The sequence below is a fragment of the Cuculus canorus genome, chromosome 15, assembly GCF_017976375.1.
Source record: "Cuculus canorus isolate bCucCan1 chromosome 15, bCucCan1.pri, whole genome shotgun sequence".
Taxonomy (NCBI): Eukaryota; Metazoa; Chordata; class Aves; order Cuculiformes; family Cuculidae; genus Cuculus; species Cuculus canorus.
In genome coordinates, this window is record NC_071415.1 from 16,028,941 (window position 1) to 16,046,027 (window position 17,087).

The 17,087-nt window shown below is 38.5% G+C and overlaps 1 protein-coding gene across 2 annotated transcripts in view; it reads left to right on the forward strand.

Moving 5' to 3' along the window:
* The window catches only part of SMG1 (SMG1 nonsense mediated mRNA decay associated PI3K related kinase), a 64,374-nt gene extending 48,198 nt beyond the window's left edge, over window positions 1-16,176 (forward strand). The window contains exons 43-63 of one of the 2 annotated variants that reach the window (XM_054080452.1): window positions 186-324; window positions 412-521; window positions 1,135-1,353; window positions 1,770-1,960; window positions 2,557-2,729; window positions 3,107-3,386; window positions 3,852-4,124; window positions 4,255-4,489; window positions 5,390-5,616; window positions 6,603-6,753; window positions 6,846-7,035; window positions 7,260-7,729; window positions 8,679-8,816; window positions 9,618-9,770; window positions 10,090-10,269; window positions 10,484-10,711; window positions 11,139-11,350; window positions 11,544-11,650; window positions 12,384-12,563; window positions 12,727-12,833; window positions 13,417-16,176. In XM_054080452.1, the coding sequence (XP_053936427.1) occupies window positions 186-324; window positions 412-521; window positions 1,135-1,353; window positions 1,770-1,960; window positions 2,557-2,729; window positions 3,107-3,386; window positions 3,852-4,124; window positions 4,255-4,489; window positions 5,390-5,616; window positions 6,603-6,753; window positions 6,846-7,035; window positions 7,260-7,729; window positions 8,679-8,816; window positions 9,618-9,770; window positions 10,090-10,269; window positions 10,484-10,711; window positions 11,139-11,350; window positions 11,544-11,650; window positions 12,384-12,563; window positions 12,727-12,833; window positions 13,417-13,494 (4,041 nt within the window). In that variant the 3' untranslated portion in view covers window positions 13,495-16,176. The remainder of the gene's footprint in view (window positions 1-185; window positions 325-411; window positions 522-1,134; window positions 1,354-1,769; window positions 1,961-2,556; window positions 2,730-3,106; window positions 3,387-3,851; window positions 4,125-4,254; window positions 4,490-5,389; window positions 5,617-6,602; window positions 6,754-6,845; window positions 7,036-7,259; window positions 7,730-8,678; window positions 8,817-9,617; window positions 9,771-10,089; window positions 10,270-10,483; window positions 10,712-11,138; window positions 11,351-11,543; window positions 11,651-12,383; window positions 12,564-12,726; window positions 12,834-13,416) is intronic. The other variant, XM_054080453.1, reaches the window with a different exon arrangement.
* The last annotated feature ends 911 nt before the right edge of the window (window positions 16,177-17,087 follow it).

Genomic DNA, 17,087 nt, shown 5'->3' on the forward strand with positions numbered 1-17,087 from the left:
AATTATCAGCCTAAGACAGGAGAGCTCTTGTAAGATGTCATCAGGCAACAAATAGAAAACAGCTCAGAAGTTGGGTTTGATTTGTTTTACACTTGCACTTAAAATAATGTTTTAAGACGGCAGTCAGTCCAATGTGTTGGCAGAGGATTCCCACAAATAATTTTTTCCTGAAACTCTCTTTAAAGTCGTATGCAAGATCCACTGCAGTTATGTCCATGGTTGGCTACATCATTGGGCTTGGAGACAGACATCTGGATAATGTTCTCATAGATATGACTACAGGAGAAGTTGTCCACATAGATTATAATGTTTGCTTTGAAAAAGGTAATTTAAAAAATGGTATATGTTATTCAAATAAAAGGTTTCCCTTCTTGGTAAGTAAAAGAAACAACTTAATTTTTTATCTTAAAGGCAAGAGCCTTAGGGTACCAGAGAAGGTTCCATTCCGGATGACGCACAATATTGAAACAGCACTTGGAGTGACAGGAGTAGAAGGGGTTTTCAGGCTTTCTTGTGAACAGGTAAGTTGGGAAACTTGCAGGAAACTGAGAGCTGTCACTTGCCAAATACTATCTTAGAACTTCCCTGTGAAACATTCTGCTGTTGATTTACAAAGCCTTCGCCTTTTCTGCTGTCATTTTAATGGGACTTTTTAGGTGCATCCCGTAGTAGGTATCTAAGAACTGTGACAATGTCAGATAAAGACACATGTGGTTAGTGGTACAGTACAGTTTGGGGGGAGGGAGGATGTGTAGCTCTAGTTGAAAAACATGAACATTCTACCTGAAGCTTCTTTTGTAAAGTTTTCCTTACCCTCTTTCTTCAGGACTCATCCTTTATAAAAATGACGGATGTATTTTTAAAAAGAAAAATGCTCTGAAGAAAGCTTTCTTCCTCAAGTGTGTGTTGTTAGAGTATGGAGTTTGTGAGGAAGGCTAGAATGCAGTCTTTAGTGATGCTGCTACAGGATGGCTGAATTTGTACATACTGTAGTGTTCTTCCTGTAGTGGTTAGTTAAGTTAGATAATTTACATATTTCTATACCAACTCAAGTACAGTATTTTGCATTTAAAATTCTGCTTTTCTGCAAGGATAATGCAAGGTCAGAATGATTTTGTTTCAAATATGGTGCAGGTCCTTCATATTATGCGACGTGGGAGAGAGACTTTGCTTACGTTACTTGAAGCTTTTGTTTACGATCCTCTGGTGGACTGGACAGCAGGAGGTGAAGCAGGCTTTGCTGGAGCAGTCTATGGCGGTGGTGGCCAGCAGGCGGAAAACAAACAAAGCAAGAGAGAAATGGAGAGAGATATTACACGAAGTCTCTTTTCTTCAAGAGTGGCTGAAATAAAGGTGACTTTACTACAATAATTTTGTAACCCAACCCTATGCTTTCACTTCATTTATTTGCTTTTTGGGGGTGGTGGAAGAGGTGGTCACTTATTAGAAATAGCTGACAAATTTTATTGAGCTAAATTGAGTTTGTATTGAGGGAAGTGCTTATATGGAACTTGCAAATATTTAGTTTTCATTTTCTGTGTGCTTAATTCTGAAACATGTTTTAATATGTAGACTGAATCTGGGCTAGAGGAAGGAACATAGAGGCTTAGAGAGCTGTCTAAATAATGTCCTTTAAGCTTTAGCACTAGTAGCACTGTCGGTAGTCCTAAATGAACAGTATCATTGAAGGATTAAGTGCTGTCATACATTACATTCTCTTACTGGTTTGAATTAAGTCTAGTTCTGTAACATCTTTGTCTTGCTTATAGGTTAACTGGTTTAAGAACAGAGATGAAATGCTTGCTGTTCTGCCAAAATTGGACAGTAGTTTAGAAGAGTATCTGAACCTGCAAGAGCAGTTGACAGATGTAGAAAAGTTGCAAGGAAAACTACTGGAAGAGATAGAATTTCTGGAAGGTGCAGAAGGAGTGGATCATCCCTCCCACACGCTTCAGCACAGGTACAGAGGAGCTAGAAATTCTGTCAGGAATATCACAGTTCAATACAGTTGGTGGTTTAGTTGGTATTTATATACACTTCTAACATTTAACGCGTATGAGAGAGAGTAATAGCTATTTAAAAGCTGTTCTTACAGTGAGCAAGTCAGTACTTGTACAGAACTATTGAAACCATTTTCCTACTAAATAATCTATGTCCTACGCCTCATGGTCCATCAGTATAACCTGTGCTAGTCAGTGTTCCACACGACCCTCAAGGCAAGAGACAATGTGCTCAGTGTACTGTCCTGTCAAACTAATCCACGTGTTGATACTGGCACAAAAATATTTTCATTTAAGTTTCTAATTGTTTAACTTATTTTTCAAGTTTATTTAAAATTGATTGAGGCTTTTAGAATTGCATGAACATGGTCATACACTCATTATTTTGTTGAAAACCAGAATTGATTATTGACACAATGTTTTATGTAATTGGTGAGAATGTTCATTTTCTGGTTCAACGTGATACTTGGGTTGCTCAGTACGGTTTTGTATATAATATAGTTAAGTGTTTTTTTTCTTGTAGTACTTACTTGATTCTGTGGCTTCAATAATTCAGGTATTCTGAGCACACGCAGTTGCAGTCTCAACAAAGAGCTGTCCAGGAAGCAATCCAGGTGAAGCTGAATGAGTTTGAGCAGTGGATAACGCATTACCAAACTGCTTTCAGTAATTTAGAGGCAACACAACTTGCAAGTCTTCTTCAAGAAATTAGCACACAAATGGACCTAGGTATAAAATAGTATTTATGGGGGTTTTCTAATGGCTTGAAAGTAACTGGAGTTTAATATCAGGAGGCATTATGAGTATCGTCTGACTTAAAGTCAAGGACTTGTATATAATAAATGAAAAGGAGTTCTTCAGACTGATTTAGAGCACTTGAAGGTTTCTGTGCCAAGCTGTCTGAAGGGATTTGTCTGTCTTACCCTAGCTGGGCACAAGATTATTGTCTTGCCTTGTGCTCAAGATTCTCAATATGAGTTTTCCATGCCTCCTTTACCACAAGTAAAAGAATGCTTTTCAAAAGATGCTAACGCTCAGTATTTGTATACTCCAAAATATGTGTACTTCAGGGATGAGTCTTAATTTTTAACCATCTTTCTTAAAAGGTCCTCCAAGCTATGTACCAGCAACAGCGTTTCTGCAAAATGCAGGCCAGGCACATCTAATCAGTCAGTGTGAACAGCTGGAAGGAGAGGTTGGTGCTCTTCTCCAGCAGAGAAGATCCGTGTTACGTGGTTGTCTTGAACAGCTGCACAACTATGCAACAGTGGCTCTTCAGTATCCAAAAGCTGTGTTTCAGAAGCACCGAGTAGAGCAGTGGAAAACCTGGATGGAAGAACTCATCTGTAACATGACGATAGAGCATTGCCAGGATATCTTTAGGAAGTAAGTTGATGAAATAATGGATTGTTTGAAGAACTTAATTTTTAAGCTACTGCTGGATTTTAACTTTTTAATTAAAATTAATACTTCTACGAGGACCGATTTAATTTTAAAGCAAGATAAGATTAAGTTTTAATTGCAGAAGTTTGGAGAAAAAAAGATGGAAAACTGCTTTAGAAGTTCTATTCCACAATTTAATCTGTGTACTGCAGAAAGAAAACCAAGTAATGTTGCCCTGTAATGAGTGAATGGAGAACGCTGTTAGTGGCTTTATGGCGGTGATATTTAGGGGTTTTAGAAACATCTAATATTTAAAACTGAAGTTTTTTGTTTTTTTTTTTAGTAAAGCAGATTTTCATTTTGTGGGAACTGTTCAAAATGCAGAGAATTTTTCCTACCCACAGAGCAGAATGCAGTTTGCTAATGCTTAAGAAGGGAGAACTTTGTCATTGTGCTTTTGCTTTACAGGTATGAAATGCAGTATGCTCCTCAACCACCTCCAAGTATGTGTCAGTTCATAACTGCTACAGAAATGACTCTGCAGCGCTACGCAGCAGATATAAATAGCAGGCTTATCAGGCAGGTGGAGCGTTTGAAACAGGAGGCAGTTACTGTACCTGTTTGTGAAGAGCAGCTGAAGGAAATAGAGCGGTGCATCAAAGTTTTCCTTCATGAAAATGGAGAGGAAGGCTCGCTGAGCTTAGCAAGCGTTATCATCTCTGCTCTTTGTACGCTGACGCGGTGAGTTGCCTCTTGTGAAATTATTGTATGCGTTCATGCTTGAGTCCACATAAAAGGAATATTCAAGTGTAATGATTATATGCAGACTGCAATAGCAGGCAGGTGGTCATAAGTGTCGTAATTCATCTAGGCGTAATCTGATGATGGAAGGTGCAGCATCTAGTGCTGGAGAGCAACTGGTTGATTTGACATCAAGAGATGGAGCCTGGTTCTTGGAGGAGCTTTGCAGCATGAGTGGGAACGTTACGTGCCTTGTGCAGTTGCTGAAGCAGTGTCATCTTGTACCCCAGGACTTAGATATTCCTAACCCAATTGAAGCATCAGAAGCTGTTCACTTAGCAAATGGAGTATACATCTCACTTCAGGTAATACTTTTATGTTACTTTTTCTTTCCTCGTCCCCGACCTTCTGGTGGTGTAAATAGCTTTTTGAGGCTTTTGATTCTGCTGTTTTGTATTTGATCTTCCCACCAACCAGTGTAAGCACATTAAAATATTTGTTTCTTTGCGCTTCGAAGTACTAAAATTTCAGAAATTTTCCAGAAACATGCATGTGATTTCATTGTACTGCAGCTGAGACCTCTCATCCACACATTGTTGTCCTGCCTGTAAGCTCTTAGATGAGATGTGTGGCTCACTGAGCAGTCGAGGTAACCGATCTCTTTGATGTGTCTTGTCTCATTTTGGAGCCAGAGCACATTGGTTCTTTCTGTAGCTGTCTTTAGCACTCTGCATTCTGCTTGGGGAAAATTGCTTTGTGCCACTTAATGCAGGTAAGAAAACAATACCTTGATTTCAGTGGCATGACTATAACTACCAAAATAATGACTATCTGGCAAGTTTTTTATTATTTTTCCCTCGCCTACTCTGATTAGTTTAGCAGATCATAAATTCAGTAAATAATTTAACTAACTTATATGTAGTTCAGTAATGGAAAAGCTACATAATTGTTTGAAACTGACTTGCAAAGTGTGATGTCTGTGCATACCATTGCTGTAAGGTATTGCTGCTGACACTTGTGCAAATGTCAAACCCTTGCGTTTGTACAGGTTTAATGTATTCCTGGTTTCTTTAAGATTTACACCCCCCACCCCCCCCCCACCCCCCAAAAAAAAAAGATCTTTGAGCCTTGGCTCACCAGCATCATGATATCTTTTAGATAATGTCTACCACAGGGTGACGTAATGTTAAACGAGAAAGATGTTGCATAGGATAGTTTTTGAGAGGGGAAGATTTCTTATGTTTTCTTTACTTACTTCCCAACAGGAATTGAACTCAAACTTCCGACAGATCATTTTTCCCGAAGCGCTTAGGTGCTTAATGAAAGGAGAGTATACTTTAGAAAGTATGCTTCATGAATTAGATAACCTCATTGAACAAACAACTGACGGAGTCCCTTTGCAAACATTGGTTGAATCTCTTCAAGCCTACTTACGAAATGCCGCTATGGGACTCGAGGAAGAAACACATACTCATTACATTGATGTTGCAAGGTAAATCATGGGGTTTTTTTTAGTTCAGGTATGAGAGAATGAAGACTGCAGAACACTAGTTTCTCTAAATTTTATTTGTTTGTACAGACATTTCTTGCCCGAGAATACCACTAAGCAGAGCCTAACGTTTACACGTAGAAATACAGAGCTATAGCAATTTACGTTTACATCTGCTTAAAACTGACTTTTGGTAGGTAACTTTTCCCAAAACATGTAGTTGTGATTTTATGTTTGAAGTTAAGGGATGCTAAAAGTAGTAACTAGTCCTTTAGTTAGTGGGAGGAACCTGTGAAACAGAGCTTGTAACCGTGGCACTCCTCTTGTCGGGAGGTTTGATGAGCAGCATTTTGCATAATGAATTAGTGACTTGATTTGAAAAACAAAACACAAACAAAACTGCGACCAAACAAAAGGAGTTGTGTGTTTTGTAATGTGGGACAGTACCTTTCTGGGGAAGTGCTTGGTAGACAACTGAGCCGATTCAAAAGCTTTCTGCTGTTGAGTAGATGTGATCTTGCTGCCTCCCTTGAGCCAGTTATGGTGTCTCTGTCAATGGTACAACGAAGGCTGCTATGCCAGCTGAAAACAGTCCACTTTCTTCTCCTGGGTTAATTTTCTTCCTGGTTTGCCCATTGGCACACCTGCTCAGCCTGTTGGTTGAGAGTCAAAAGGGATGTAAGGGAGGGAGAGGATAGGACCACCCTTTCAGGAGTGCAAGCTGTTAGACCATATCAGCCATAAACCAAGACCTCATTCTCCACCTTTTCACCCCAGACTCCTTTCACTCAGTTATATGTATATGTTACAAAACCAGTACTTGATTTTTCAAGGAAGGAAAGGTGATATTTACACCACATACTGTTCATAAGTTTTTACCATGCTCACATAGGAAGTACAGTCTGTATCCTCTACCTGCATTTTAAGTTAGAAATCCTATTTATTTTCTCGTAGACAAGCAAAATTATATAAACTCTCTTTTTTTAAAGAGTACTTCATGCTCAGTATGGTGAGCTGATTCAGCCAAGAAATGGTTCAGTTGATGAAACCCCAAAAATGTCAGCTGGTCAGATGCTTTTGGTGGCCTTTGATGGGATGTTTGCTCAAGTGGAAACTGCATTTGGTTTATTGATTGAAAAGGTATGGATTTGTTCTTTTCAGAGTATTCTTAGAGTCAGGAATATGAAAGTTTTATGAAAACAAAAATAATTTATTTTCTTTACGTTGCTCAGCTAAACAAGATGGAAATACCTGTTGCTTGGCGCAAGATTGACATAATTAGGGAAGCCCGCAGCACCCAAGTTAACTTCTTTGATGATGACAATAATCGGCAAGTTCTAGAGGAAATTTTCTTTCTGAAGAGACTGCAAACAATTAAAGAATTTTTCAGGCTTTGTGGTACCTTTTCTAAAACATTGTCAGGTAAAGAAATGTTATCTGTTATTCAGTATCACTTTGCTTCTCATCCTGTGTCCTTTTGAGAAGAATGTGGTTAATCTCGCTGTAACTTGCCTTTCGTAGTTGGCAAGCATGCAAATTTAAAAATAATTCCTGTAATCTTGCTGTGTTTATAGGTCAGATAATATTTTTCTAGATGCATCAAATGTTTTGTTTATAACAAAAGTACTATTTCTTTCCTTTAAAAGGAGTCAGTTCACTTGAAGACCAGAATGCAGTAAATGGACCTGTACAAATTGTTAACGTGAAAACCCTTTACAGAAACTCTTGTTTTAGTGAAGACCAAATGGCCAAACCAATCAAGGCTTTCACAGCTGACTTTGTGAGACAGCTTTTAATTGGCCTCCCAAATCAAGCTTTGGGACTTACTTTGTGCAGTTTCATCAGTGCTTTGGGTGTTGATATCATTGCCCAGGTAGAGGCTAAAGACTTTGGAGCAGAAAGCAAAGTTTCTGTGGATGACCTGTGCAAGAAAGCTGTGGAGCACAACATCCAAATTGGCAGGTTCTCACAGTTGGTGATGAACAGGGCAACAGTATTAGCTAGTTCGTATGATACAGCATGGAAGAAGCATGATCTGGTGCGCAGGCTTGAAACCAGTATTTCATCTTGCAAGACCAGTCTTCAGAGAGTACAGCTGCATATTGCCATGTTCCAGGTAAGAGCACAACCCATGTTGTTTCTCTCCCAATTGTCTCTGAAAAGTGAGCACAATAAGAACTTTGTTTTGTTGAATGAGCTTTAGTGTTTTTATGGATTTGATAAAGTATTTTGGTTTTAAATTGAAGACAGGCTGCTTTATATGATGCGGATGTGGCAATGTGTAAATTCTTTTTCGACTCAATACATCTAATTTTTTTTTTCAATAACCATTAAGTTATTTATTAGAAAAAAGTAATTCACTGGCTTTCTTACTAGCAACATTGTCCCATTCTCCCCAATTTTTTTTTTCAAACAGACTATGACTTTAAGGAATAAGGTTGCTTAAAACGGGGGTGTACATTGCTGAATGTCACCTTGTACCTTTCCTTCACCTGTTTAATGCATTAACTGTCATCTTGCTCCACTGTTCGCCTTGTGAAAAAGTATAAATAGCGACAATATGAATCCTGAAAATGTTCTTCTGAGGCTTTGATAAATGTCATTGTATACCTTGAACAATAAGCTGGTATCCAGTTGAATTTTAGTCATTGATCTTCATTTTGGAGTGCTTTGTAGCTCAAGGGTAAAGGCTTCCTCCATGTCAGTTAATAAATGGGTAAGGAAAATTGTCTTGGTTTTAATGCATCACAAGTCACTGGTTTGTGAGTATTGAGGAGTGTTTTTCCTTTAGATTAAGGAAATGTCTAAATCACTTCTAGTAAATTAGTGACTGATTAGTGGTATAAATAGCCAAGCCAGCAAAGCATAGTTTAAACTACTTATGTAGTTTAACACGCTCTAATGATTTAGAACTTTTAATTGTGCTGGTATTGTCTGACACTTAGCTCTTTTAAAATGCCCTTATTTATGAAGTGTACCAGAGTACTAGAATAGTTTTTTTGTGAAGCAAATTATTTTGTACTGAGCAAAATTGATAATCAAGCGTTCCCATTGTTTTCTTAAAGTGGCAGCATGAGGATCTCCTCATCAGTCGCCCACAAGCTATTTCTGTTACTCCTCCACCTCGCTCTGCAATTTTAGCCAGCATGAAAAAGAAACTTCACACACTCAGTCAGATTGAAGCTTCAATTGCAACAGTCCAGGTACTGCTGGGGGGGATGTTGTTCAGCAGCATCTTGGAACGTGACTCTAATGCAAACTGCTTAATTGTCTGCCACCTCCAGATTGTTATTTCTCTTTCTGTTAAAGCACAGATCTAGTAGTATTTTCACTGATCACTTTCGGTCTGTCTGATGGACACTGTTACATTACTTGATTTTGCCATCTTGTATGAAATATTCTTTCTGGAATATCAGGAAACCAATTTTATGAGCGAAAATAGGAATATGTGAAAGTAACTTTCCTTTTGAAGGCTGAAGTGCCATAAGCTTCCTTTGTAGATCTGGGCAGATCAGTTTATTCTGTGTGTTGAGGTTTGTGTGCTGTGGCTTGGCTCAGCTTTTTAGACTTATGGCTATCAGTAATATCAAGTGTTTAATTGTTTACAATAAATACTGCTTAGTTTCTTGAATTTTAATTTTCTTTTTAGTTGTGAAGGTACTGTGTGTAATCATTTTTTGAAGATTATTGTAAAATTACTTGGGACTGCTATCACTTTATGTAATTTTTAGTCTAGAAATGTGATTACTTTTTACCTGCTTTTTTTTCCTGAGTGGTTAAAATCTAGATGTATGATGTGTGCTGAAAGTAAACCTTTAAACAGCATAAGCTAACGTTTGCCAGTGGGGAATATCACATTTGTTTATTTACATGGGTATAAGAATATATCTGCCTGTGTTATATATGCATATTTATTTTTTTTTTAAAGACTGGTAGTTAAGCTTAAGATAATATCTATCAGTACGGATTATCTATATATCTGTATTTCCTATTCCCCGCTGCAGGAGAAACTAGCAGCGCTTGAAGCAAGTATTGAGCAGCGTTTAAAATGGGCAGGAGGTGCTAATCCTGCACTGGCACCAGTCTTGCAAGATTTTGATGCTACTATTGCTGAAAGAAGAAACCTTGTACTGAAAGAAAGTCAAAGAGCAAGTCAGGTACTATACACAAGTGTAGAACTAATGGATTGATAAGTGTTTGCTCTTGATTTCCTACTTGAGATTTATGTAGGAGATCTTCTTGCTCCATAGCATCTAAAGAGCAAACATGAATAACCAGATAGTCTGGGAGTTCTGCTTTAAAGGCTCTAGGAGAATTGCTGCAGAGTTGGATGACCCTGAGGTGATACTGCTACTGCAGTGGGGTGACTTGACGGCTGTATTTAAAATTCTCCCTTCTAAGAACATGGAACAAATGCAGTTTGTGTAATACAGTTTAATTGCAGTAATTTTTCTCACTCTTGCTTTGATTTTTCAGGTCACTTTCCTCTGCAGTAATATCATCCATTTTGAAAGTTTACGTACTAGAACAGCAGAAGCCTTAAATCTCGATGCTGCATTATTTGAACTTCTCAAACGCTGTCAACAAATGTGCTCATTTGCATCGCAGTTCAACAGTTCAGTGTCTGAACTGGAGCTTCGCCTGCTTCAGAGAGTGGTAAGCAACGGTCAAACCAACATATGTAATGTTACAGAATTGCTGTAATCATGAGTTCTCGGTTTTGTATTTCATTCTAAATTAACGCTACATACACCTTCTAATGGGCTGTGGACCACAGTCTGTTCTGTCAGGTGATAAACAGTCAGCAATAGCATCTACATAGTAATTGAGTTTTTATTTCTGGATACAGAAATGTTTCTATTGGTTTTAGGGCACTGGTCTTGAACATCCCATCGGCAGCTCTGAATGGCTTCACTCGGCTCACAAGCAGTTGACCCAGGAAATATCTACACAGAGAACAGTGCAAACAGAAAGAGAGCAGCAAGTCGAAACAGTTTGTGAAACAATTCAGAATCTGGTGGATAGTATTAAAACTGTGCTCACGGGTCATAACAGACAGCTTGGAGATGTGAAACATCTACTGAAAGCTATGGCAAAGGTATGCCTAGAACTTTCAGATTTATTCCTCAAACCCATGTTGGTATAGTTTAAGAAAAATAACATGTTTAAATTATCTAGAAACAGTAAAATGTGTTCAAGCGTATGGAGATGAAGATATAAAATTAATCTCTAAGTCATAAAGCTTTATTTCTAGCGTTAGGCTAACCAGGCTGCGGTTGAATTACATCTTTGCTCTAATTTTGCAGTTGAAATGTTGTCTTTGTGTTTACAAATGCCCGTGGTCTTTAATCAGTAAAACATTTATCTTTATCAAATTTATTTTCTTGAAATGTAACTGCTGAAACCTATGGTTATTTGTAGTCAAATGACAAACTGAGGGTCCAAAAAGGTTAAGAAATGCTCAACTTCATTCTCTTAGCCAAAATACAGCAAGTAGTTAATGTTTTTGCACATCTTTGTTACAGGATGAAGAAGCGGCTTTGGCAGATGGTGAAGATGTTCCCTATGAGAATAGTGTTAGGCAGTTCTTGGGCGAGTATAAATCATGGCAAGATAATATTCAGACAGTTTTGTTTACATTAGTTCAGGTTATGGGTCAAGTCCGCAGTCAGGAACACGTTGAAATGCTGCAGGAAATCACTCCCACCTTGAAAGAACTAAAAACACAGAGCCAGAGGTAAGAAAGTCCCCCTTTCTCAGGTGAAGGTATTTTGCTGATCTACTTGTCCACAGCAGAAACATGGCATGGGCGCCTACTTGGTGGTTGTCTTAGGATGCAGAAATCTTTTTGCGAAATCCGACTTAACTTTGGTTTTGAGTTTTCAATAAGTAGTTGCATGAATATTTATCAACTCCATTATGTTTCCTAGTGTCTACAATAATCTGGTGGGTTTTGCATCACCCTTAGTCACGGATACAGCAAATGAATGCTCAAGCCCAACGTCAGCTGCTACATATCAGCCAACCTTTGCTGCAGGTAATACTTGAAAAAGTACATAGGTTAAAAGATCAGGAGTTGATGTTAGAGGGGATCATAACTTTTATTAAATTTTGAAATACAGACGAGTTCTTTAAGACTATAAAACCCTATAAAATTTGAGTCGTTCAGCATACACTATTGAATGACCACTTGATCATGACTTTTGAATCACCTTTTAGATCTGAGTTGACTCCACAAACTCCAAAATACGTGCAGCGCATTATCATATGTATTAACTGAATTGTAATTTCTGTTGAAATTAGTATGAAAATCTATGATGACTTTGGAATTAATCCTGAAACGCTACAAATGCATTTGCATAGTGTTAATTACTTTACAGTTAAAAATGTGAGTAGTTTTTCATGAGCATGGATTTTCTTCTATTTAAAGGGTTATTCTACTGTCAACATTTGGACTATGTGTAGGTCCCTGATTTCTGTAAAGAACAAGAATTGCATTTTATAACTGCTATGCAAAATGATAGAATTAGAGGTGAAGAGGGCCCATAAAAATAGTCTTAATGTAAATAAATGTTTTGCAATGGAAGACACAGTCTTGTGAAAGAAAATTGAAAACAAAGATTGAAGGGAGAACTGATGCAGAATTTAAAATACAAGTTTAAAATGCCTTTATACTGGAACACTGATAGCTGCATTTGATACACGTTTAATTGTGCTTTTTCTTACATCTACACTATATTATTTTGAATACTGTAAAACTTTCTTTACAGCTGTGCGTAGCAATACAGGGCAGAAAACTCAGCCAGAGGTGATGTCGCAGAATGCAAGAAAGCTAATTCAGAAAAATCTTGCCACGTCAGCAGATACTCCTCCAAGCACAGTCCCAGGAGCTGGCAAAAGTGTTGCCTGTAGTCCCAAAAAGACAGCCAGGGACCCTAAAACAGGAAAAGGTAAACACAGGGCTTAAAACCAAACCAAAGTAGTAAAAAAAGAAAAATAAACAACAAAACCCATACAAAAATGCCACCACTGACAACAACAAAAGCCTAGAACACCTCAGTGGGCTTCTGTGTGGGAATGAGGAATTGAATTAATGTTATTGTGTACCTTCAGCTGTGCAGGAAAGGAATTCGTATGCAGTTAGTGTGTGGAAGCGGGTCAAAGCCAAGTTGGAGGGCCGAGATGTGGATCCCAACAGGAGAATGTCTGTTGCTGAACAGGTGAGTTGGAAACAGTGAAGTTCTAGTACCAGTTTTAAATATTAGGTAGGAAGCACACGTGTAGGTGTGCTGAAGTAAGCCTTAAAGCCTAAAATCCTATCGTGTCTGTTCCAGTACAGACCTATGTATGTTGCTGCCTTGTATTGCTGCGTTCCTTTTTTATCAAATCCTTTTTGTTTCCTATGTTGAAGGTGTATATAAATCTAACTCATGAATTGGATAAAATTGCCTTTTGTGTATCAGTTAGCTAACATTTGTTACACAGCTGTTACCCAGGGAGAACATGACATCTGCGCAGCTGTCTAGGAGACAACACAGCCACCTTCCTGTCTCTGGGAAACCAAGTTGGGACCCAGATGTCTATGTAAATTTGAGAATGTTGTGACTATTTTTGAGTTAGGTGCCATGAATGAAAATCTCCATTTCTTAAACAAAGTTCTATATGATTAAGTTTACAGTTACTGTAGACTTTTTCACTGAAATTTTGTATTTGCAGGTGACATTCAACACTAAATTTTAAGATCACTTAAAGATTTTTTAAAATCTAGCTTGTTTTTAATTACTTGTTTGACCTTTTTAATAGGTTGACTTTGTCATTAAGGAAGCAACTAATCTAGATAACTTGGCTCAGCTGTATGAAGGTTGGACTGCCTGGGTATGAGTAGGGAGAAAGCAGATCAGTCTGGTTCAGCGAGGTCAGACATCCACCAGAATCAACGCGGCCTCAGGCATCCACAGCCACACCACAGTCGGTGGTGATGCATACTGGGGCTTAATCTGAGGAAACCTAGGAAATCTCGGTGCACTGGGAAGTGAATCCTGCAGGATAGCTGCACTCAGGGATACGCTAAACACAATGGTCTGCAACCCCCACGGTCAAGGGTGAAAGCTCACCGCTTGAGCAACACGGTTTGTCTTTCTGCTACGGAAGAACTGCAAACGTGTGCGGAGGTTAGCTGCAGAAAGAAATCGGGATGCTACAAACCGCAGAGTGATTTGGAACTCAATTCCACCTGACCCTGTGAACAATTCAGGAAACACCGAACCCTGTTCAAAGAAAAACAGAAAAAATGGGGCCATGAAGAATTCACAGCAAGGGAAGATTTGATGCATTCAGATTCTTGTTACTCTTGTTGCGTGGCAACAGTGCTGGTTGAGTTGACCAGTTGGTATGGAAAAAGGCTACAAAATGTAAACTTCAGAAATGGACTGAACACAAAGAGCTGTACATCAGATTTACGCTGCATTGGAAGAACTTCTGAGATAGAAGAAGAAGCCTTTGTTCTCTTCTCTCTTTCCTCTTTCCTTTCTCTCCTCCCTCCCAGCTTCTCCTTGCATACACCCCCCTCTCGGCTTATTCTTGTAGGTTAGGCGTACTTCCAATATACTTTTTATTTCAATCCTTCTACTTCACAGTTTAGTCAAATTAACAACTTAAATTTTGTTTGGTAAACAAATTTTCCAAAAGCACTGAAAATATAGAACATCAATGCTAACTTCTGAGTTGGACGGTCAAATGCAAAATGTAATTTTGGTTATTTTAAAGTCATTTCTGTGATTCTATTATGTACAGTTTCTCAAAATTGTCACTGTGCATTTAAAAGTAACGAATCCTACAGGCATTTGATTTAATGTGCACTTCCCTCTGCTTGCAGTGTACACTTTTTTGTAATTCAAATTGTCCCTCCAATCGCATTCTACTGTGATTGCTGTAGTTTCTTTCGTACAACGTAGCTAATCCAATGTAATCTTTACCTTTTTAAAGACCAGGATAGAGTATCTAGTAGAGTTTTACATTGTTGATGACAGAAAAACAATAAAGTGATGTTCTGGTGGAGGTACAGTGATATGCTTTTTACTTCACTTTCCTAATACTTTTAGTTTACACTTGTAAATTATAGTGCTTCAGTTCACAGGGGTATGCGTACAATCCAAGAAATGAAGGACTCTCCAATTTTTGTTTAACTAGATCTGTAAAGATTTCTCCAAAGTAATTTTCCTTTGCCATGTTACTTCTATAGATGGCTGTTCAATAATGCTTCCATAGAAAATCTTCCACCAAGGTTTTGGGTTTTTTTAATCAATTGTACACTCCAAGTGTGATTATGGTCAAAAGTCTTTCTAAAAACATCATCATCTTACTCAGATCGATGTCCTGCTTGTCTGCCAGTTGTCTGAGACCTGGTTCCTTTTTAAAGTGGGACACCTTTAGGAAAAGGCAACTTCCTTTTCTTAGAGCAACCAAACACGGATCAGTTACAACTGCAGAATCTTAGAGGTGCTGACAACTGAAGCAGAGATGCACACTGGCATTCTCAACCCAGATGAATTTGCATAGCTGTGTATAAGGTTTCTCTTTTTGTAAACCTGGTGAATTCATTATGCAGAGTTGCTGAAGAAAAGATAGACATGGGAAGGTCCTTTATGCCATTTTAGTCACTTTTCAGGGTAAAACCACATTTTCAATAGAGCATTTTGTCAAACAGTCTAAGTATTAAAAAGATTTGAGCCAAGCCCACTGCTGGCGTAAAATTCCTTTAATTGAATGGATTTGCAGCAGTTCACCTGAGAGGAAAGCTTGGCTAGTAATTTGCAGATAACATAAATTACCACCAGGCATAAGTAACAGACAAACTTGTATTATTTTCAGTATTTTGCACTATGCTAACTGCTCTGCCTCCTCTGTAGGTCTTAGAATTCACTTTCTCCTCCGTTGCCAATTTTTTGTGGATATGCACTTTGAAGTGTGAAAATTTTCAACAAACACTTTTTTTTTATTCTGATGCCTGATTAACCCCAGGGAAGTCACAGGCTCTATCTCTAACAATACCCATGCAAATGCATTCCACTGCCATCGCTTCCGGAACCCTCTGCCTTGCCGTGCCTTGCAAGAAAGGAGGTGTTTGTATGTTGCAGTGAAGAACATTCATATGCAGAACAAGACACTTGGCACTGTCAGTCCTTTTTGTTTTTCTCCAGTTAAAAATAACCTTGTGAACACTCTGTTTGGAGTACCATAGTAACAAGAGTGTATTATACATGCTGTTTTGTTTCTTGGAAGCTGGGGAGAAGGGAGGGGTAATGCACTCACCTGTGGCTCATGTATTATACCTCTGCTATCCAGAAATGAAACACCTGTGTGGAGATGGGTTCTTACTGCGTAATTTAATAAAGTTTTAAAAAAAAAAAATATATGTACTCATAATTTCCTTCTCTGTAAAACTGCTTGTGGTTGTGAAAATTACAGGGGAGAATAAAATGCCAAATACAAATAAATCCCACATTAAAGTAGAGACTTAAGTATGCGTAACTAATGTTGAGGAGACAGCTCGCATGCTTAGTAGTCACCTTTTCTGTGCTGATGCATTTTGCCTGGTAAATGTTGACAACATGGCAAACTAGTCCAGTCTTGGTTAAACCCAAAATGCACATTCTCTGCATGGATCTTGCTACTAAATAGGACTGCATGAGTTACGGTATCTTTTAAAATATAATCCTTTTCACATAAAGACACAAGGTTACGTCATTTCTTTTTTTTCCTCTGATGTTTCTGGGCAATGAAGGCATTCTGCAAGGCTTGCTTTTCCCTCTGCCCCTCGATATTATGGAGAAACACTTAACAAGAGGGAACTGCATCTCTGTAGGCCCTCTTGGATGGAAGACAAGCTGTAATGGTAGGCTGGTTTGGGTGCTGGTGTTTGAAAGACTGCTTGGAAGTTAACCTGATATTGGCTGGAATGATGGAAATACTCACTGTTTTCAATGGTAAGTGTTCTGGTGAGAAGCATACCAATGGATGAAACCAGGAGCTGATTGATTTTTGAGCAGTCAGAGAGGTGGCTTCTGCAGGAAGCTCCCACAAACAGTAATCAATCATGCATCTGTGTGTGTTTTCTTTGCCCTCATTTTGGAATTGCATTACATGTTAGGAGGTGTGATTAAGCTCCTTAATATGTGTGACAAACATTTAGGAAGTTGAGTCAGAAAAAAATACTTACATCCTCGGGCTTTTCTCCTGTCTGTATTCCAATGCAGCTACAGCTTCTGAAAACAAAGCAGTAGTTAAATGGAGGGTGGTTATCACAGGCAGGTCAGGCAGTGTGGTGGTCAGAACTGGAGAACCTTTCCCTGAAGTGAGGAGTTGTATCATGGGCTTCACAGAAGGGCATGAGTTGAAACGGATCTGTGGAGAGCAGGTTCACTTCAAGCAGATTCCAAAGGACCGTGTGTAAGCAGGGTTTGAATATCACCAGA